Source organism: Netta rufina (genome assembly GCF_964035555.1).
Source record: "Netta rufina genome assembly, chromosome: 1".
In the NCBI taxonomy this organism is placed as follows: domain Eukaryota; kingdom Metazoa; phylum Chordata; class Aves; order Anseriformes; family Anatidae; genus Netta; species Netta rufina.
In genome coordinates this window covers 171,356,979-171,379,446 of record NC_140123.1, presented here as the reverse complement: position 1 = coordinate 171,379,446, position 22,468 = coordinate 171,356,979, and the positions used below count along the sequence as shown (strand labels likewise).

Here is a 22,468-nt window from a genome sequence, read left to right as displayed (position 1 = left end):
TCAAGCTATTTTTTGTCATGCCTAAACTAGTGATAATTTGGCAGTGAAAGAATCTGAACTTTGTTTAACCTACATGCAAGTTACTGTGAGCAAGCAGGGCACAGCAGATATTCAATCTCAGTCGTATCTCAACTCCACTGAATAGTAAACTAGTCTTGGTGCTTTTTTTCATCCTTTGTCCTGGAAATCCTGACAGGAAAAAAAGAAAAAAAAAAAAAAAGTTTCTTATCAAAGCTCACTGAACAATGGTATCTTAATTTTTTTTCTGGTTAAAATTTAGCTCAGAAACAGGAGGAGAGAAGAGGTGATAGACACACAAGCCTGACTTCCTTACAAAACCTGGCTCATAATCCCTATGAGGCAGTACAGATCCTGACCACCTGAGGAAGTAGATGAGGGTTGCAATCAACTAAGAGATAACAAACAGACTAAAATCTTTACAGCTGTCATTACCCCAGAGATGACAGAAATCTTCACAGTTAAAAATGCTGCAAAGCAAATATCCATTGTCCTAACAGTCAGTGAATAAAATGGCTTCCAGGTTTTGGCTCAATTGATTTTTTAACTCTGAATGTTGACTCTCTAGTGCCACATAAACAGGTTAAATCTTTGTAATGTTAAGCAAAAGTTGCAGTCTTGTTAATTGCAGTGTCTTTCAAATAAGCATGGTGCAAATTGGCTTTAGCACTCCAGTATTCGTTGAAGAGAGGATGGTTGGCAAATTAACTGGTGCATGTTCCACCCCTCCCCTGCCCCTCCTGCTCTGTGCGTTCAGTAGCAGTGACTTGCTGCTCTCTCTGTGCTCTGCCCCAGGACATCGAGGAGACGATGAACACGGCGCTGAACGAGCTCCGCGAGCTGGAGCGGCAGAGCTCCGCGAAGCACGCCCCGGACGTCGTGCTGGACACCTTGGAGCAGATGAAGAACAGCCCCACCCCTGCCACCTCCACAGAGTCGCTGAGCCCTCTCCATAGTGTAGTTTTACGGAGCTCTGAGCCCCAGATTCGCCGTAGCACTAGTTCTTCCAGTGACACCATGAGTACTTTCAAGCCCATGGTGGCCCCTAGAATGGGAGTGCAGCTGAAACCTCCTGCTCTTAGGCCAAAACCTATTGTTCTTCCAAAAACAAATCCTAGCATAGGGCCTTCCCCTCCTTCCCAGGGTCCAGCAGACAAATCTTGCACAATGTAGAAAGCTCAGCCACCCACGGTGCCCGGCTGGGGTATGCTAGGGAAAGGAATGGATTAACGATAGAAGTCAGGGCTCCATAACACCATTTGGTTCATGTTTATAACTGGAGAGGCTTTGTTTTTCAGTGTTTTTGAATGTATTGTCTGAAACTAGCTACATTAACATGGGCATTTGTATTTTGTATGGTTTCAATTAAAAGAAAAACTGGACAATTGTGCATCATTAAAAAAAGAAAAAACACAACGTAGACTTACTTGAAAACTTGATGCTGCACCATTTGTAATAAAATCAACACGGATCACAAACAGCTTGCCACGTTGTACCATATTTCACAGTCTGACTATAATTACGTAATACCAAATCCTGCACAAAACTAAGGGGTGGGGAGGGGGGTACCGGGGGAAGTGGAAACTCTCATTTCTAGGTCACCAAACCAAATCTCAAGCAGGTTAGTAAGAGCTGAAATCTAGCATGTGAGGATTAAGTGTCTGTGTGGAATGTGTAAGTCATCTAAGGCCGCGTCTTACTTAAGACACACACACAAAAAAGAAAACCCTCACAACTCTCACAATTGGCACCAAGTTTTAGCTTTCTTGTTGGCAGTCTCACCGGAGATGAGCGCTGAATAGATCTGGAGATCACGTTGCTCTCACTGATCAAAAAGCATCATTTCAGGTCACAGCTAAAGCACATCTCCAGGATAGTATCCAGAAACTCCTCTTGCCATCCACTGTAATAGCTTTTCCCACAAAGACAGACCCTCATTCCCTGATACCACATTTCTCACAAAAGCTAAATTCATTTAAAGCTCATAGTTCAGCGAGCCAGGCTCTGGGGAGTATGCGAATCTGTTGGTCCATCGGGTAGGCTGAAGGGCGATTAAAAGGATCAACTACACAGTAATTCAGCAAAGTTTCCCATTGACTTTACTGCTCAGCATCCAATTAAAAGCGTGATCTGAGTTGTGACAGTCAGAGTTTCGAGCTGACCCAGCTCTGCAGGTTGCCTTACGCAGCGCAAGCACCGTGCACGTTGCCTGGGTTGTGCTGACTGCACAAAAGGGGCTCTCCAAGGACAGACGGCCTCCTGCCAGCTGGGCAGGGGTCACTCGCAGGACGGGCAGATGATTTGCTACCACCTAGATTCAAGCTGACTCCAGTTTTCCATAACCTTTCCCCCTCATTTTACTGACAGGAATAAATACCTTTCTTGTGTCCGTGTGTGAGTGAGGGCTGTCGGCCTCGCTCAGTGCTCTGCTGTTGGGCTGTTACACGTGAACTAATCGTACGTTGCAACAGTAAGCCATAACGTTATTTCTGTGAATATATTTTCCAGCATCCAACCCATAAAATAAGTTTTGGTGAAGAAGATGGGGGAAGGAAAATCTGCTGTGGTTCAGCTAGAGGAGCACAACAGGCTTTGAGTAAGATCTGTCTTTCCACGCATTATTTAAGATCTCACCATTGCAAAGCTTTAGGTCGTCCCCCTCACAACATGCAAACAACTCCGTTTGGGAGGGGAGGAGTAGTGAGGACATTTGATAGACAATTACTGAGGTGCTGAGATTTATGAGCAACTTACACCTGCTGTGGTTTCCTCTCTGTAGATGGGCAATTCAAAGCCCCAGGTGTGAAAAGCATCCCAGGAACTGCACCGGTGAGCCAACCTGTCAGGGCTCTTCCCACCCATCCTGACGTTTGCAAACCCGTCAGCCCCCAGCTGCAGGCTGGGATCTACCCAGGTTAGCTGCAAAATCCCCCACCGTGGGCTGTGCAGCTCGAGCAGTGCATCTCCAGCCCAGTTAGTGCTGGTCCGTAGGGTCTGCTCACCTCTTCCGGACCAGAAGATACATGCGAGCAGTTCCCCCCTCTCTTCAAATCAGTGGAACAAACTGGAATTTCAGCCGTCATTTAAGTGCAGTTTTAGTCTAGTGTTCTAAGATAACCTACCTGGCATAATTGAGATGGATACCTGTATCTTTAAATTGCATAGGGAATTTTGTATGTTTAAGTAACTGTACTGGACTCCATAATGCTTATATTAGAAATTGTTTAGCAGAAAAAAAAAAATATTAGAAGCAGTGCATTTAGTGAATGCATCCACATTAGTGCATTCACACAGTTAAATGTGTAGTTTGATGGTTATTATAGATACTTAAAAGTATAGTAGGTGGATATGTAACAGGAAAGACCGATACAACTACAGACGTACTAAAGGGTAACTCCTGCACACCTAATCAAATCAGTATTGTCCTTTACTGTCAAGTTTGATAAATCGCAGTACTGGTAGCTTTCTGCTTGTTGACTGTTACCTAATTGTGTCAATGTACATCTGTAGTATGTACATGTGAAAGTGCCTTTAAATTTTAGAGGAGCTTTAGCCTTGCTCTTGTACTGTTGCATTTCCATTGCATCCTTCCCTGTTTGTGTATGGCTGCATTCCCATTGCATTCCTTCCATCCTCGAAGAACAAACGAAAACATGGATACTTCATGGTTCTGGAAGAGAAATGTACTGTTAATCTGTTGTGACAATGCACTTTTATGTATAGTACTGTACATTTTGGCATGTACCATTACAAGCTTCAGTATACATTCAGGTTTGTTCCTCATAGTGTATCTTTATAATAAAGAAGATAGTTCTGTCTCTGCGTCTAGTTTCCATGGGTAAACCTCCAGCCTGCCTGGTGCAGATTGTTGATTTGCCTTCACCTTCCACATACAGAGAAAACAACCAGCGCCTCTCACCCCGCCCCATCAGGTCCCAGCACCACCCTGGCCCAAAGAAATGCTTGCTCCTGAATTCGCAGGGCACCATCCCAAGCTCACCCAAGCCCCTCCATTTCTGAGGCCCACCTCTGCAAGGAGCCCCGGACCTTGCACAGTAGGGGGAAAAAGCCATCGGGGGTGGCCATGCCCTGTCCCCATGCCTGCCTGCAGAGACCCCCACCACCTCCCATTGGGTTCACCCCGCACCCTGACACCACTTGCCCACTCCCCAAAGGGAAAATGAGGAGATGGAAAAGTATTTCCAAACCTTGCTTAAAAGAAATAATAATTAAAAAAAAAAAAAAGGATGACCACTGCCTGCCCGGCAGGAAGGGAGGAGAGGCAGGGGTCACACCACTGCTTGGAGCAAAGCTTTCCCTCCTGGTGCCACTGGAAAATCCACGGGAACACGAGTCCTTGGTGGGGGGCTCGTCTGCCAGCCCGTGGGGCCAGCCTTCGTATCCCCGTGTCCAGTGACCTACTTTAGGTATTTCGCCTTGTCCTCTGCCACACAAAAGCCGGCTGAGAGCCGCAGGAAGGGGAGGCACAGGTCAGGCCTCATTCAAGGTCCTGCATAGCCCAGAGGAAGCATAACCTAATTTTCACAGTCAGCCCTCAGTCTGCTGGGGAGAGAGGCTTCTCTGGCAGCTTTCAATCTATTTCAAAACAAATGGGAAATCACAAGAAGGGCAGCCTCCTCCTGTTGTTTGGCTTGGTAGTGGAGTTCTGCTGTTGTGCTGTTCAGATTTTCTAGTTTGCTCCCAGGTTTTGCAGTGAAAGCAAGCCTTGCCGCCAGGGGACAGAGGGTTTGGCAGGGGGACAAGGAGCCGCCGGCCCTAATAGCAGTCTGCAAAGCAACAGGAGTGAGGGTTTGTTGCTTGGAGAAAAGTATATTCACGGGACAGAAAATGAGCAGCAGTAGAAGTGGTACACTGAGCTCACCAGGTCACCCCTGAAAATGCCTGCTTCAGGCCACTTGCAGCTCCAGGACTCAAAACTCCTGGTCAGCCAGCCCCAGGAAAACTCAGAATAACTCGAAAGCCTAGCGCCCCGTCCCAGTTCTCCTCGCAGAGATGTGGAGTTTGTTCCTTCGTGGCCCCGCACAGGAGGAGCCACAGCTGGGCTGGTGAAGTCCCCGCTGCTCAGAGGGACGAGCCCTCACTTTGTCCAGAGGCAGGGCTCCATGGGGAGCAGCTGAGACCAGACCCAGCATTAACTAGCAATGCTGCAGGAAAGCGCCGTCCTTCTTGGTAGGAGCATCACCCCTTCCACGAAATGACAAAGAAACGTTGACTTTGCCTAGGTTAAGAATGCCAGGGCACGAATGCAGGCGCCCAGGGGGCAGCTGGCAGGCATGTTTCCACCCCACGCTGTGGCGAGCACCAGGCGGCCCAGCAGGACCAGCAGCAGCTGCTTCTTGGCCTGGGGGCCGTGCCTGGCTGGTTTTCAATTAACAACCCATAGAAGCAAAATAACAGTGGGAAGCGCAAGGTGAAGCAAACTGGGCTGTAAAACATGAAGATGGAAAATCTGTGCTCCACAGAGGAGGCTGCAGACTTGTGGGACTGGAATCGGCAGTGGCGGCGCTCAAGATGGCAGCACGGCTCCACCAGACCCAGTGCGGCCTGCTCGTGCTGCCATGGGGCACGCTCATCTCCTGCTCAGTGCCTGCCACCTGCATTGTCTGCACTGGAAGCTGTAAGCACTGGCCCAACAACGCAAAAAGGTGATTTACATTTATTTGAATGAATTACTGTCCAGGAGAGCCAAATCACTGAGACCTGCTCTGCTCTGCAAGGGAGCAAAATAGGCATTGAAAGAGTCATTTTTCTAACAATGGCTTATTGATATCACTGAAACATTAACAAGGAGACTGTCAGCAGAGTCATGAAGTGTTCGTTTAAAGTGTGCCAAAGGTGGAAAATGTCTGAAATCCTTCACAGCCTTGACCAAGAAATGCTGAGTGCTGTGAGCCAACTGCACTGGTCAGTGTAACGCATCCGATAGGTTCTCACCTTTTTCTTCCTGACTACAATGTCTACAGAGATACCCACTATGATCATACACCAATGGCACCGTGACCAGTGAGGTGAACACAACAGCGTTCCCGGCAGTACTCTCACATGAAGCTGAACTTCGCTGCAACATTTCTCTCAGCTTTTTGGATGTTTTTTTCTTCAGCACTACTCCAAGAGCGTGTCAAAAATAATTTCAGACTTATCATCCAGACTATTTTTTTAAATTGTTATGTACACCAAAATGCTAATTTTCTGGTTAAATCCCATTTGTCATGAACAAAATCTGTTTATACACAAGATTACAATCAGGAATTGAAACATGGCTAATCTGGGGCTGGCAATTCACAGAGTTAATTCCAAATTCTCCTTTATTCTCCTTCAGAAACAACAATAACAATGCCAAAACACATATATGCACACATCATCACTCAGCAGCAAAGAGATGGGTACACTCTGAAATTCCTGCTTCATTTTTTACTTTTTACCCTGTTTCATTTTGGGGTGAGAAAATAGGGCGATGCGGTCAGCCCTGCCTGCCCTGCACACCCTGCCAGGTGAGAGGAGCACGTCGGTGGGCAGCAGTGCAGGGTCGTCCCCCACCTACAGGACCACCCCACCCTCGTGCCCAGCTTTCTCCAGCCAGACATGGTCCCACCTGCAGCCCTGTGAGTGAGGGTGCTGCTGAAGCCACCAGAGGGCTGCTCCTCTGCTGCTGCTGGACCTGGAACAGCAGCCACCACACCGCTGGAAATCAGGACAGCGCAGGAGCATGACTGGGGTTTTGCTTCTCTTCTGGTGTCCAGGTACCTGGAGGAGTCCAGAAGAAACCCAAGGTCAGGCACAAGGAGCAACACTGGGCATTGAAACCTTCCCGGCTCTGCTTGGTTGGGGTTTGTGAAAGCTGCAGGCAGCGACCCAGAAGCCAGGAGAAACAAAAGCCTGCCACTGACAGGGCTTTATTTTCTTGCCCCTAACGTAGATCAACAAAATGAGGAACTTCCAGAAGAGACCAAACAGAAGTTCAGGTGAAAAGCCCCGGTGCAACATGAGTAATGGGCCTGAACAATGTTTGCTTTGATTCCGCCCTTACACCTTGGCCCTTCAAAATGCTCTGAGCATCAAAAAAGTACTTATTTTTCCAGAAACCAGAAGTCTAGGAATAAATATATTTCTTACATATGGTAGGCCTAAACGCCTTTCGTATCTGTACAAATCCATGAAGTGCCTTCATGAAAATGTGTATGTTCAGGGAAGCCACAGACACTTTTTTACAAGCTTTTTTACAGAAGCCTAAGCTTATTTTTTTTTTTCTGTATTTTGTGTTTGCATTGCAATATCAGGTCTCAGTGTTGACCCCTACAGAAGTAACTTGATTTTCTGTTTACAAGTCAGCAGTGTCGGTGTTTGCTATTTCGCTATTTTTACCTTTTCTTATTTTAGAGGTGTTCCAGCAGACTCAAGTATTCAAATAGAATTTTTGTGCATGTTTTGGTGCTATCTCCATTATTGGACACATCCATTGTTACACTGAACTAACCATAATTCTCCCAGAAACCTAGCTAACCATGGAATAACTCTGCTAATCTCTTTTTCTCTTAGTTAAATTAAATTGATGCAAAAAAAAGCAAGCCCTACAGATAATTTCAATTTTCCCAACATTTCCATGATTTTTGTGAAGAAATTAAAAAAAAATAAAATAAAATAAAAAAAAAAGGCCATCCCAGGCCCTACAGTGCTCCCAGCAGCTGTCCCCTGTCCCCAGCCACTGGCCAAGAACCAAACGTGCCTGAGCAGCTGTGTGCTGGGGATGGCACAGCTCAGGCCAGGGTGGCTCCAGGCACCAAGATCTCCATCCAGTGCTCACCTGGAGTTGTTCAAACTGGAGAAGAGAAGGCTCCGGAGAAACCTCAGCACAGCCTTCCAGTATATAGAAGAAGCTTATAAAGAAGCTGGGGGGGAGAGTTTTCACAAGGGCATGTAGCAATAGGGACAATGGTTTTAAACTGGAAGAGGGTGGATTTAGAATAGATACAAGGATGACATTTTTCGCTATCAGCATGGTGACACATATTTGAGTATGTTACTCAAAGAAGCTGTGGAAGCCCCATCCCTGTAAGTGTTCAAGGCCAGGCTGGGTGTGGCTTTGGGCAACTGCATCTAGAGAAAGGTGTCACTGGAAAGGGGTTGGAACTAAATGGTATTTAAGGTCCCTTCCAACCTAAACCATTCTGTGTGCACTGAATCTCAACTGATATGGTCCAAGGTACAGCAGCATCCGAATGCTGTAGGAGTCAGACCACACCTTGCTAGCTCAGCAAAGGACTGGATTCAGTTCCTAATAGCTGTCCATGGTTCATGTGGGTTTTCTGTAGGGTTTACCTGGTAAAGAGACCTGGATATTGCACATTTCATGGCAACAACACTGGCCTTTGGCCACCACAGGGTTTTGTGTGTCCTGAGCAGAAGGGAAACTTCATATCCAGCCCAAGCAGCAGGCAAGTTAACCTGTGTGGAAATATAGGGCATTGTCTGTTGGCTTGTGCTCTAAAATACACCATTTGGCTTTTGATAAAGCAGAAACACTCCAAACGGCCTGCAACAAAGCAGCCAATAACCCCTGACTAGATTCTGCTAAATTCTGCCTGGTTATTTCACAAGTGACTCCCTCTATTCCAGACTCAAACACCAAGCCAGCCAATTGGTCCCATGGTCCTTCAGGAGACTCAAAAACTGCAATCACATCCCTCATTCTATGTATTAGATATTAACTCTACATTGCATCTTTATGAATGCTTTTTGTATCTAAAATCTAAATGAAAGAAGGCTGGACTGTGAAGTTATATCGCAAATAAGTTGAAACAATGAAAAGGTCAACCACAAACTGAGAAAAAAAAAATATTTCTTGCACAGCTGAACACCTCGTTAATACAGGACCTAAAACAAAGCATTAAGAAATGCAGAGAGAGTTACAAAGCCGCCTTGTAACAGACTTTCCCCTTTCACAGCAAATTGTACAAACCAAAATATGTTTTCCATAATTTTTAAAAAATGGACAAAAGACTCTCTGCCACCTCTCCCTGAATTAAACTTCTGAACTTTGTCTTATTGCATTGTTTTGCTACAATTCTTTCATACTTTCATACATATGATACATGTATTTCATTGCAAAATCATATTTAAAGTACAGCTGCTTAAGCAGAACACGTTTTTTCCGCTCTTCCTAGAATGAAATATTCAGGGAACATTATGGATTTCATCAGGTGGTGTCTCCTGGTGGGACAGCATTGCACAGGAAGATGGCTGGTCACTTCTAGCAGAGGGGCTCTGGGGGGTCTCAGAATCACAGAGGATGGGAAAGACCTTCAGGATCATCAAGTCTAATGGTCAACCTACAGAGTCTCAGCACTAAACCGTGTCCTTTAGCACCCCATAGACATGTCTGTTAAATAGCTCAAGGGATTTCACCACTTCCCTGGGCAGCCTGTTCCAACACTTGACCACCCTCTCCGTAAAGAAATTGTTCGTAATGCTCAACATAACCCTCCCGTGGTGTGATCTGAGACCATTTCCTCGTGTCCTATCCCTTCTCACCTGAGAAAAGAGACTGACACCCTCCTTGCTGCAACCTCCCTGCAGGTAGTTGTAGACAGCAATTTTCACAACAGTTACTGTTTCAGTACCACTTTCTTTAAATGAATCAGTAAACATCAAGTTTCCTTTGGTGAGCTTGTAGAGCATTTTATAGAGTAATAACCCCTATATTTTAGCTGCCACTTGATTAAATTGCCGCTACATCATTTGTCACTTCTCCTATCTGCAGCACAATCACTTGCTTTCGAATCCCTGCAAGGATAAGAACAGCAGCTGTGCCAGGTCTCTGATACAGATGCGCACGCACACAAACTGGTTTCACACCTCTACCCCAAACATGGAGAACAGACTCTTCCCTGCTCACAAGGCTTTAGGGAAGTTCCCTAACTTCTTTCCTTAATAACAGGCCCACACAGCTGGGATAACACTTCCTCAGTGTTTCATTTGCATTTATCTACATATTTAAGAAGATTGAATGTGAAAATGCTGCAAGCTGAAATCCCCTTGGATGCAGAGCATGTCTCCCACCACCAGAACCACTCACCCAGTTACCTTCACACGGGTGCAGAGTTCTCCTCCTTCCTGGGCTCTGCCATCATTTGATGAAGCAGCACCCTGCGGTGTGCTCACAGCAGAGCAGCAAGAGTACATCGTCTGATGCTTGACTTGAACTTGAAGTGACCTGAGATCATAGAAGGAAAAAGATTGGGCCACAATCCCAATTCGCTTCGGTACTTCTTTGTAGCATACTGCAATGTCTCATTACGCTTCTTGCCACGTAAAGAGTCAGTGATGTAGATATCAGAGGAGCTTCGCTGCTGTTTAATATTGACTCTACTAGTAACTGTAATAGTTTGTTGAACATCTTAGAAAAATCTCCAGGGTGAACATTCACTCATCGGAGCTTGCTCTTAAAATATTTGCAGCAATCTCCTAAAACTTCTTTCTAGCAAGAGAACAAGTTTCTGAACAAATATTGTTCCTGTAAATAAACACTTTCCCAAAAGATCAAGTTTTTTACTGTATCTACTGGAGTTAGTCTGACATCCCTAAAAGCTCTCAGTGCTTGTAAATCACAAATTTAATCATTAGCAGGTTTCTGTGTTCTCTAATCCTGTGTGCAACCTCAGCAGCAAGAAGTGACTGCCACGACTTCGAACAGTATCCTTCCTCTCAGTGAGCTTTCAAGTTTTTCAGCAGCTGAACACAGTTAAATCTACCTCTCTCGAGGTATGGTGACAGATACTGTGTCAGATCATTCTGTCTCTGGAGAAGGGAGAGAGCACTCAAGAAGTCCAGGCATAAATCTCCTAATCTGTACCAGTGTAACTCCAGAGATATTCATGATTTCAACAGCCAGTTTTCTTTTATCATCTGAAAGACTGATAAGGTCAGAGAGAACACTGTGTTATGAGATTTCTCAAAGTGACTTGCCAAGAATTGCTGACAACAACACACCTGAAGAACAATAGTGCAGATTACCAACCTTCACTCACCGGCATCATCTGACCCGGAACCCAGCTGAATTTACATCACGGTTTATGCCTGAATAAATCTAAATAAAGGTCCTGGAAAGTCTTTCATACTTCATTTGTTTGTGGTTACTCTGTGGCCCCAACACAAGCAGACTGAGCAGGGAACAGCTGGGGAGGCTCTGAATGGCTTCCAGGGCTGATGCAACACCTGAAGAGCAAGGCGGGCACTGCAGAGGTGTCCCACCTTGTGTTGGTGAGACATCCCAAGCAGGCTCTGTATGTAAGGCTGGCACTTGAAAGTACACAAGTAAGTAAAAGCACAGAATGTTTTGTATGAAAATAAATGAACAATAAGAAGATGAGATGACATGGCAGAAGTGTTGCATCTGCAAGATCTTTATTGAGGTGGAGCAACATTTTCCCAGTATTTTACACAGCTTTGTGTAAAAATCAAGGCTCTGCGAAGCCTGTGTTAAGAAGTCAACCAAGAAAGGCTGCATCATCTTTAGCTACAAGTGCATGTAGCTCCGTACCTCAGCCCTAGCAGGGACCTCTGGAGATAACCAGTACGTTTGGACATGTACAGGTCCAGCACATGGTGGTATCTTGTTGCTTCCCCACAGCTTTCAGCTGAGAGTTTACCTCACCCAGAAGCTGCATTTTTGTGCTTGAATTGGTACGTGGGTACCATAAGGTCTCATGAACTCCTGACAACTTATTTTCTTAGGTCAATGAGTTTGACTTCACTTATGGGAGAAATTATAAAGCTATGAACAGAGGAAAACAAATAAACAAACAAACAAACAAACAAAAACCTATTTGTATTTTCGAGGAACTACAACAAGCTCTCCAGTGTGTGTCACCAATGAGAGCTTCTCACTTGAGCTGTGTGCTGAAGCACATGGTAATCAACGGTTTATAAAGCAAAAAGGACTTAAAAATGCAACTGTGATTGCAAAGATTTAGGAGTGCCAGGCATAACAAGATTCCCACCCAGCACTGCTCAGGTCCAAACGCCAACCCCAACACATCCCTGAGCCAATACCTGTCTTATGCTTCCTGGCAATGAACAGCGTTCTGCTGGCACACCCAAGACTTATCTGCTAAAAAGCACAGAGCAAAATAAAATATTGAAGACATTTATGAAGTATCACTGATAAATTGTACACCTAAAATTCAGGTTTTCCAATTCCCAGACTCCCTGGTGCCTGCAAATAACAGTTTCTGAAAGAAGCCTATACCCCTCGCCATGAAACACTAATACTATCTTCAGGCTTCACTTTGAGGTGTATGGCTTAGCAGAGAAACGTAAGTGCAATGACGGGTTTAGGGATATTTGGAAGTAGACCATGAGCAGAATGTTTTATTTTCTTAAAGAAAGGCATCGTCTTGAGTCAAGGTGAATATGAAAATTTTATCCTTCCAAAACCAGCTGGATATCCTCTGCACTCTAGGAATCTAGTTTCTTGCACAACTGAAAAAACGCAGCTGATTGATAGGTACTCTCTCTGCTTTTATATGGGTAAAATAGGACTTGCATCAGCTCTCCTAGGGAAAGGACCACTGAAAACAATATAATTTACATACAGTGTACTTGTCCTGTTGATGACCTATATATATTTATGTATACAAAGCCACGAGGGGGAACTGGTGCAAAGCTTATGGGTAAGGGAAGAAGACTGCATATTGCTCTTAATGCCTGAAAAAGAAATCGCAGGCAATTTAAATAAAACAGCAACAAACAGGTGCATTTCCAAGACAGAACATATATTATTCTGTACTAAAAGAGAATATCTGAAGCAAACTTCAGCTCAGTTCCAAATTATTTTTTCAAATGGGCACCTAAAGTCCTATTAAACTGTATCATGTGCAGATACAGATGTGAAGAGCAGGCACAAGATTAAAGAAATGCCTGGAAACAGCCTCACTAGCAGAAGTATATTTTATGAACACACCTTCCATAGTAGTGCACATCATTATGTTAGGTTTAGCAACTTATGGCTTACCAGAGGCATTCTTAGCTTTCTAAATGTGAAATAAAAATATAGCATTGGGATGAGAAAAAATGAGCATATGGGAAGGATATTCACTGTCTGCAGTGCGTGCAAACATTTCTACCAAGGAAGAAGACGTGGGGTGAATGGTCAAGGTCAGAGACCCCCAAAACTGTGTACATCACATCATTCTGGAGGAAGATGACAAAAAATTCCACTCCATCACCATGACAACTCGTGCTACATCATTGCCATGGTAACCAGATGAATATCATTAGTTTTTAACCACACGCATGGCGAGCAGGTGTCCAGTGCACCAATGAGGAGGAGCCACTACTGCAGCCACCACTGCCACCATGGCCACCACCACCGCGAGCACTTGGCTCTGCCAGTCGTGCCCAACACATCTTTATGCTTTCACCTGACCTCTTTCTGCACTTCCCAGCCACCGTCCAAGCTCCCCACCACTCACTTCCAGCTCTCAAAACTAAGTTCATCTTGTTGCTGGAGTGCTAGAGTGCTTTTTTTTTTTTTTTTTTTTTTTTTTTCCCTCCCCAGTGATTTATCAGGCTAAAATTAAATGCCACTAGAAAATTTTCATCTTCATGATGAGTCATTCAAAATCTGCTCTATTAAACCAGTGCACCATGGGGTAGCTTTACACTCTGCATTTGCGTCCCACACACACAGTTGCAATATCAGTTCAAAGGCACTGTCCTGTCCCCTGAAGAGCTGCGATTTCAACACAGTCATGACGAAAGAATGTGTTTACTGCACACCACCAAAACCCACATTATCATCTTCTAGTGCTGGTTCAGCCAGGGCCGCAGCCTCCCCGGCAGGGTTGTCATCGTGTGTGGTGATGTACGACAGCAGCAGGAGAAACACAAACTGACACTCTTCAGATGACATCAAAGCCCAATAATTCGCTGCTGGGTAGTGTTTTTCATCCAGCTATCTTCCAGCATGGAAAAAAAAGGAAGAATAAGTACAACTGCTAATGGGTTTTGACTCAGACTGGGGATGGGAGGTGAAACATGGGTGATGGATGAGTTTGGCCATCAGCACAGACTTCTGTAGCAGGTCTGGGAGGGATTTGTGGCACGGCTTCACTTCCCATGGACACGGCTCTGTGCAAGGTAGACTACCAAAACACTCCAATGTACATTGGGCTTAAACCCTAGCCTGATGCTGCCTTTGCCTCCCAGCATGGCCTCCTTGAATGCCTTTCCCTCACAAAACAAATCCTGCTTGGGGAGCACACGCTGACAAAGATGAGAAGTGATTGAGAGAAGCCTCCTTGGGAGCCTTTGCATGGAAAGCTGGCACATGCTCACCTTTGATAGACAACTACTCAAATTGAAAAGAAACAGATAATACCCCCTCCCACCCCACCCCACACCCCGCCCCCCAAGGGAAAAAAAAAAAAAAAATCTTCCTAGAAGCATATGTCAAAAGATGTAGGTTTGAATAGATTTGCCTCACTCCAGGATCACATCTTGACCAGTTCTGGAGCTGAGCTTGGAGCAAGAGAGCTGACAAAGAGACATTATCAAACTCCCTAAATGGACTTCAACAGTCATTAGATCATATTGCACTGTCTTGGCAAAAGATAATTTTGTTCTTCTATTGTGTAGGAAGAAGAACGAGGAAAAGAAATATTCTATACAAAGCAATGCAATTTTAAGTGAATGGGTAGTTTCCAACAGAAAATCATAAAAGCCTTTTTACATTTTTCTTTCAATTCATTGAAAAAGTCCCTCACAAAGGAGATGAAACAAAATAATTTTAGCATTCATATATATATTAAGGTATGAAACTAGATACTTGTTATTGCTGTTTACAGTTGAAATAGAGCTGCATAAATAACTCGATAGGAAAAAAAAAGCCAACAATACTAAAACAAACCTGACTAGAGCAGTAAAATCTACTGCATGTTTATAAACGTGCAGGAGAGTTTAAATTATTTTATCCTGGATACAGATTTATTCCAAAAATACTTTTTTTTTTTTTTTTTTTGTCTTAACACTACCCTCTAGTGGCAGATTTTGTTTCACTGAAGCAAAAATATAGTTCAGTGTATTGATCTTACACATCAAAAAATGGTACAAAAATTGCAAACAGATATTTGCTTACCTGAGTTGAATTTAACGCCTACACTCTGCAGTCTTGAAGAAATGTCAGCTTTGAAAAAAAGCTGTATCTGGATTGTCTCTAAATATAACTTATAAAAGAAGTGTCTAAGAAAATCCTATCATGAAAAGCACAAAATAATTAAATCTATATAAAGCATGGCTGCAGAATAACCTTCCAGATAGATAAGTTCTTTAGTGCTTGGTGAGCAAATTATACTCTGAAGCATGAAGCTTATGTTTTTAATATACTATTACTGTATCAACTCCCTGAAGACATTTCAGCTGACAGCTCTGAAGATAAGTACAGCAAGAACTTGAAACCGTTCAGTTTCGGACTTTGCACCTCTTTCTTGACTAGTTGGATATACTGTAAGATCATTGGTAAGTGTATTTTTGTTTGTTTGTTTCTTTGTTTTAAATGTTCTCTTCCCTGGGAACTACTTAGCAGTGTTCCCTAAGAATCTGCTCTAGAGCATTTAGAGGTCCATGAAAGCTGGTTGTTTTTCAAGAACCACCTTTAAAAGCCTGGGAGCAGGCAATCCTGCAAGTCTAGCAAACAGGACATAAGACTGGCCTGGCTGAACAGGGATGTCCTTCTGGAACTAGCATGGAAAAAGAAAATCTGAGACCTCTGGAAGCAAGCTCTAGCTTCATAGGCAGATTACAGAGCTGCAGTTCTCATCTACAGGGAGAAAACAAGAAAAGCCAAAGACCAACTTGAGTTGTCACTGGCCACTGTGGTGTCAGACAACAAAAAAAGGTTTTTTCAAGTATGAATACAGCAAGATGTCAAAAGAAATCACTGAAATGATACTGGGAGTGGATGGCCGCCTAAAAATAAGGAGAAAAAGGTAGAGGCCTTCATATACAGCACCACCCCACCACCTTGTCTGCCCTGCCTGTCCCTCCTGAGGAGCTTGTAACCATCTATTGCAGCACACCAGACACAGGACACATCCCACCGGGTTTCACTTACGCCGATGATGTCGTAGCTCTGGGACTGGGCCAAGACTTCTACCTCATCCATTTTATTCCTCATACTGCGTGCGTTTGCATAGAAGCACTTCAAATGTGCCTCATTGTACACTGCTCCTGATGGAGCACACCGAAGGACCTCACCAGCACACCACGCCTCTGATTCTAGCACACCACCCCTTAACTTATCACTGGTGGGTCTGGTTTTATCCCTTTCCCACTTTGGCTCTAGTTTAAAGCCCTATCTATCAGCTCTGCTAATTCCTGGGCAAAAATCCTTTTCTCCCTCTGAGAGAGGCGCATCCCATCTGGTGCCAGCAGGCCTGGTGTCATGTAGACCTTCCTATGATCAACAAACCCAAAGTTCTGCTGGCTGCACCAGTCTCGAAGCCATGTATTGATGAGCTGAGTCTAATGGTCAACACTGATCCCTCCTGTCGGAAGGACAGAGGCAAACACAGCCTGTGCCCCTGAACCTTTAACCAGTCACCCCAAAGCCCTAAAGTCCCTTTTGATTGCTCTTGGACTTCTCCTTGCTATTTCATCATTACCAGCCTGAAAAACCAGTAGCAGGTAGTAGTCGGTGGGCCGTACCAGGTGAGTGCCTTTCCTGGCAATGTCTCTCACCCGAGCCCCAGAGAGGCAGCAGACTTCCCTGGGGGTTGGGTCCTGTCAGCATATCGGGCCCTCTGTCCCTTTCAGAAGGGACATATATATGACAATAACCCTTCTCTCTTTCATGGCAGAAGATGTGGGAATGCAGGGGATAGGTTGTTATTAGTACTGCTAGTAGGGGAGTGGTTGGACCAGATGGTCCTGGAGGTCTTTTCCAGCTTCCTGGCGCAGATAGCTTCCTGGCGCAGCTGGTTAGTGAGCCTACCAGGGGAGGTGCCCCGCTAGACCTTCTCTTCACAAACAGAGAAGGACTGGTGGGAGATGTGGTGGTCAGAAGCTGTCTTGGGCAGAGTGACCACGAAATGGTGGAGTTCTCTATTCTTGGCGAGGCCAGGAAGGGGACCAGCAAAACCGCTGTATTGGACTTCTGGAGGGCTGACTTTGAGCTGCTCAGGACACTGGTTGGCAGAGTCCCTTGGGAGGTGGTTCTGAAGGGCAGAGGGGTCCAGGAAGGCTGGGCGCTCTTCAAGAGGGAAATCCTAATGGCGCAGGAGCAGTCTGTCCCCACGTGCCCAAAGACGAGCCGGCGGGGAAGAAGAGCAGCCTGGCTCAACAGAGAATTGTGGCTTGAGCTTAGGAGAAAAGTGAGGGCTTACAATCTTTGGAAAAAAGGGCGGGCCACTGAGGAGGACTATAAGGATGTTACGAGGCTGTGCAGGGACAAAATTAGAAAGGCCAAAGCTCATCTGGAGCTCAACCTGGCTACTGCCGTTAAAGACAACAAAAAATCTTTTTCAAAGACATCAACGCAAAATGGAGGACTAAGGAGAATCTCCATCCTTTACTGGACGCGGGGGGAAACTTTGTTACGAAAGATGAGGAAAAGGCGGAGGTGCTTAATGCCTTCTTTGCCTAAGTCTTTAGCGGCAAAAGCGGTTGTTCTCTGGATACCCGGTACCCTGAGCTGGCGGAAGGGGATGGGGAGCAGGATGTGGCCCTCACTATCCACGAAGAAATGGTTGGCGACCTGCTACGGCACTTGGATGTGCGCAAGTCGATGGGGCCGGATGGGATCCACCCGAGGGTACTGAGAGAACTGGCAGAGGAGCTGGCCAAGCCACTTTCCATCACTTATCAGCAGTCCTGGCTATCGGGGGAGGTCCCAGCTGACTGGCGGCTGGCAAACGTGACGCCCATCTACAAGAAGGGCCGGAGGGCAGACCCGGGGAACTACAGGCCTGTCAGTTTGACCTCAGTGCCAGGAAAGCTCATGGAGCAGATTATCTTGAGAGTCTTCACGCGGCACTTGCAGGGCAAGCAGGCGATCAGGCCCAGTCAGCATGGGTTTATGAAAGGCAGGTCCTTCTTGACAGACCTGATCTCCTTCTATGACAAAGTGACGCGCTTGTTGGTGATTCAAAGATCGAAGCCGAAATTTCCTTAAGTGGTATATTCTTTATTGCAGTGCTGGATGCACGGGGGATCTCTCCACCTATCGTGCATGTTCAAAGTAACAAACTATCTCATATTTATACAGCAAAACAATGACTATTCTATTAATGCCTGTACGTATTCATTACCTAAACCCACCTACTCTCGCTTCATATGCTAATTAGCTTATCAGTCCTTGCGCAAAGCCTTCCAAGAATTGTGGGCCGGGGTCTTCGGGATGTGGGCAGTGGTCTTTGGGAGGAAGACCGTAGGTCTTCCTCGTGATGCACTTTTCACCTTTTGCTTAAAAATGCCAGGTTGGATGAATCAGTTGTTTTCCAAGCTGCAGAAATGCTGAGTTGGCTTTCGGCCTAACTGAGAGTCGGCAGATAGCGGGATGTCTCAGTTAACAAGACATAACAGAAGGTTGACTCAAGTTATCTCAAGTCTCAGCCTGACTGAGGGTCGACAGATAACGGGATGTTTCAATTAACAAGATGCTTCAACATAACAGAAGGTTGACAGATAACAAGATATCTATTTTGTTCTCATTAATTTTTAACCACCAGATTTATTCTATCCTAAAGTGAGTTTATACAATGTCAGTGGATGAGGGAAAGGCTGTGGATGTGGTCTACCTTGACTTCAGCAAGGCTTTTGACACCGTTTCCCACAGCATTCTCCTCAAGAAACTGGCTGCTCTTGGCTTGGACTGGCGCACACTTTGTTGGGTTAGAAACTGGCTGGATACCGGGCCCAAAGAGTCGTGGTGAATGGAGTCAAATCCAGTTGGAGGCCGGTCACTAGTGGCATTCCCCAGGGCTCGGTGCTGGGGCCGGTCCTCTTTAATATCTGCATCGATGATCTGGACGAGGGCATTGAGTGCACCCTCAGTAAGTTTGCAGATGACACCAAGTTAGGTGCGTGTGTCGATCTGCTCGAGGGTAGGAAAGCTCTGCAGGAGGATCTGGATAGGCTGCACCGATGGGCTGAGGTCAACTGCATGAAGTTCAACAAGGCCAAGTGCCGGGTCCTGCACCTGGGGCGCAATAACCCCAAGCAGAGCTACAGGCTGGGAGATGAGTGGTTGGAAAGCTGCCTGAATATGAGCCAGCAGTGTGCTCAGGTGGCCGAGAAGGCCAACGGCATCCTGGCTTGTATAAGAAGCAGTGTGGCCAGCAGGGCTAGGGAGGTGATCGTCCCCCTGTACTCGGCTCTGGTGAGGCCGCACCTCGAGTACTGTGTTCAGTTTTGGGCCCCTCACTACAAGAAGGACATCGAGGTGTTTGAGCGGGTGCAGAGAAGGGCGACGAAGCTGGTGAGGGGCCTGGAGAACAAGTCCTACGAGGAGCGGCTGAGGGAGCTGGGCTTGTTCAGCCTGGAGAAAAGGAGGCTCAGGGGTGACCTTATTGCTCTCTATGGGTACCTTAAAGGAGGCTGTAGCAAGGTGGGGGTTGGTCTGTTCTCCCATGTGCCTGGTGACAGGATGAGGGGGAAGGGGCTAAAGTTGCGCCAGGGGTGGTTTAGGTTGGATGTTAGGAGGAACTTCTTTACCGAAAGGGTTGTTAGGCATTGGAACGGGCTGCCCAGAGAAGTGGTGGAGTCACCATCCCTGGAGGTCTTTAAAACATGTTTAGGTGTAGAGCTTAGGGATATGGTTTAGTAGAGGACTGTTAGTGTTAGGTCAGAGGTTGGACTCGATGATCCTGAGGTCTCTTCCAACCTAGAAATTCTGTGATTCTGTGATTTCCCCAGGTGATAAAGTATTAGGCTCAAGAGCTCACGAAGAGGGAAGTCTATGGCTAGTTTAATGAGGAAGAGGCTTACAGCTCTTTCTCGAGGTCCTCGATGATCATGGCTTGCTGCTGGGCCGTGGCTTCCAGTCTGGCTTGTCGAGCTTCGAGCCTAGGAAAGACATACAAGCAATTATAGTCGCGTGGATACAGCAGGCCTCAAGAGTATTAAGCCGGGAAGAAGAGCATGAAGTAGCAGAGCCCCAAGCAAAAGCATCTTTCAGAAGCCTGCACGAACTTGCTGTGCGGCAAGAAGGCAACCCTCTGGCTTTCACACAGTCCCCGAAAGTGAAGCCTTGCTCCCCCTCTCGTACTCCCTTACCATTGCACACGCTCCTCCAGATGTTTGATAACCGCAGCTGAAGCAGATGCTACCTGAACGCTTTGCTGTTTCACACGAGAAGCTGTTACTTCCCTCTCCATCTTCTCTACAGCAATCTGCTGGAGGCCAACTATGTAATTCAAGCGCTGGATATACTGTTGTTGCAATCGCAGCAGCTGTCAAATCGCAACAGGGATTCACACAAGTGAGCTTAGGCTTGACAAAAAGGAGTCGACAGATTCGACTCTCCAGGCACCTCTCAAAAGCCACGTTACATGTACTTCAGCATCTTTTGTACTGGCCCCTCTCCGACGTCTACCTTCGTTCCCTACCATCCGGGCTTACACAAAGCCCCCCGACAGGAGCAGATCCCCACTTGGGTTTGCCACGAAAAACACCTGGGCCGCTACAGAGGGGGCAGCAGACTGCCTTGCCATACCTTGTCTTTATTCTTGTCCAACTCCTTCTGCAAACGCCTCTTCTCTTCCTTCAGGTGCCCGTGGCGGTGCATCGGGTCTTCAAGAGGAGCTTTGGATTTGGGCTGCTCTTCAGGAGCACGGGGAAGCTCCTGCAGCAGCTGTCTGACCACACCCTGAAGAAACGGCATTACACGAGAATGCAGAAGTCAGTAAGGACGCGACAAGACGAGAGACGCGTTTACTCATTCGATCCTGTCAGTAGATCGGTCTGCAGCTGCAATTTGAACCTAAGAAATCGTGCCCGCCACCAGCAGGCGTCTGCACAACTGATCTGCGTCACTCTTCAGCACAGTCACCTGTGTATTGTCCCGAAAATGCGGCCGAGTTTCAGCATCCTGTTGTTCTGGAAGGTTTTCTTTCTCCTTCGCAGACCCCTGAGTGAGCAAGAACACAGACAGTCAGGCAGCGTGGAAGGGTTGCCCCGAAAGAACGCACCACTGCCCTGTCTTTCAGCACTTGGGATGCAGAAGCACAACGTCTGCCACAGCTTCGCCATCCTCAGAATCATACCTCAGCATTGGAACCTCCATCTTCGCCTTCATCTCCAAATTCATCGTCCTCTATTGACAGCAGCAGCAAGGAATCTGCGAAGGAAGTCAGAAACGAGGCACTCTGAGTGTCCGTTGCTCTCTGCTTTTCCCCATCCCTCAAGCCCTGCATCAAGTGACGCAGAGCGGTTCAACTCCGCAGTACAAATGCAGATAGGAAGTGTTTTCCCGGGGTGCCTTCACACCCAGCCGCAGCACGGCATTCTCTTGGCTTCACCACCTCTTGCTGCCTCCTTTTCAGCAGGAGGTGCCTAAGCATGACAGCGCACGTGGCTCTAAGCAGCACCCCACAAGTGGCTGGGGGCATCCAGGAAGAGACTCTGGCGAGCAGGAGTCGTGGGGCATGGACAGTTTGGGCCATCTGGTCTCTGGACGACACCTCCAGACCCTGGTGTTTCGGGGCGCGTTGCACTGGCCAGGAGGCATTATAGAAGCACTGTGCAAAGCATCCTCGTGCTGACGGGAAGTCAACAGGAAAGAGTGCTCTTTCCGTAGCGCTAACAGAAAAGATCGCCCCATGACAACCATTTCCCTCTGAGGGGTTCAACCTTCAGATCGCTTCCTGGGCAACGGAGTGTCCATCTCCGTCTCTCCAGGCTCCTCGTCAAATTTCAGGATCTGAATCTCTCCATCTCCCGCTTTCCCACTTGCAGACAAGGATTCACAAGGGTCATTATCTTGGTCTTGCTTCGCTTCTGCTGCTGCTAGGACAGCACCTGCAAAGGAGGTGAGAAACCAGTCACTGTGTTTCCTTCACTCTCTTTCTCCCCATCACTCCAGCCCTGCGTCCCAGAAGTGGGTTATTACTCTGCTACAGGCCAGAGTGGGCTTTCCGCATCATCTCGTCCACTTTTAAGGATCCCGCCTACTCCGCTCAGCGCGAATGTGCCTAATCGGTACCCACCAGTTGTCACTGGGCAGGAGCCTTCGGGCACTGCTGTGCCTTTTGCAGCATCTGCAGGAGACTGTCCCGGGACTTCCGAGCTCGCGGCTTCCTCCAGTATCTCATTCAAACTACAGACAGAAAGAAAGGGAATCCATTTGGGGAACAGTAACCACAGCCTCGCCTACAGTCCTCGCTAGAAAAGCAGCAGCCGTTCATTGTCCAGCCCGTACAGCTTCAGAGCCAGCCGA

General features: G+C 46.6%; 1 protein-coding gene across 2 annotated transcripts in view; it reads left to right on the top strand.

The window, feature by feature from the left end:
- Positions 1–1,191, top strand: part of SRGAP1 (SLIT-ROBO Rho GTPase activating protein 1) — a gene marked incomplete at both ends in the record, with an annotated part of 146,786 nt that extends 145,595 nt beyond the window's left edge. For both annotated transcript variants that reach the window (XM_084289400.1, XM_084289399.1), the window contains one exon: positions 814–1,191. In XM_084289400.1, the coding sequence (XP_084145526.1) occupies positions 814–1,191 (378 nt within the window). The remainder of the gene's footprint in view (positions 1–813) is intronic.
- Positions 1,192–22,468: the final 21,277 nt, after the last annotated feature.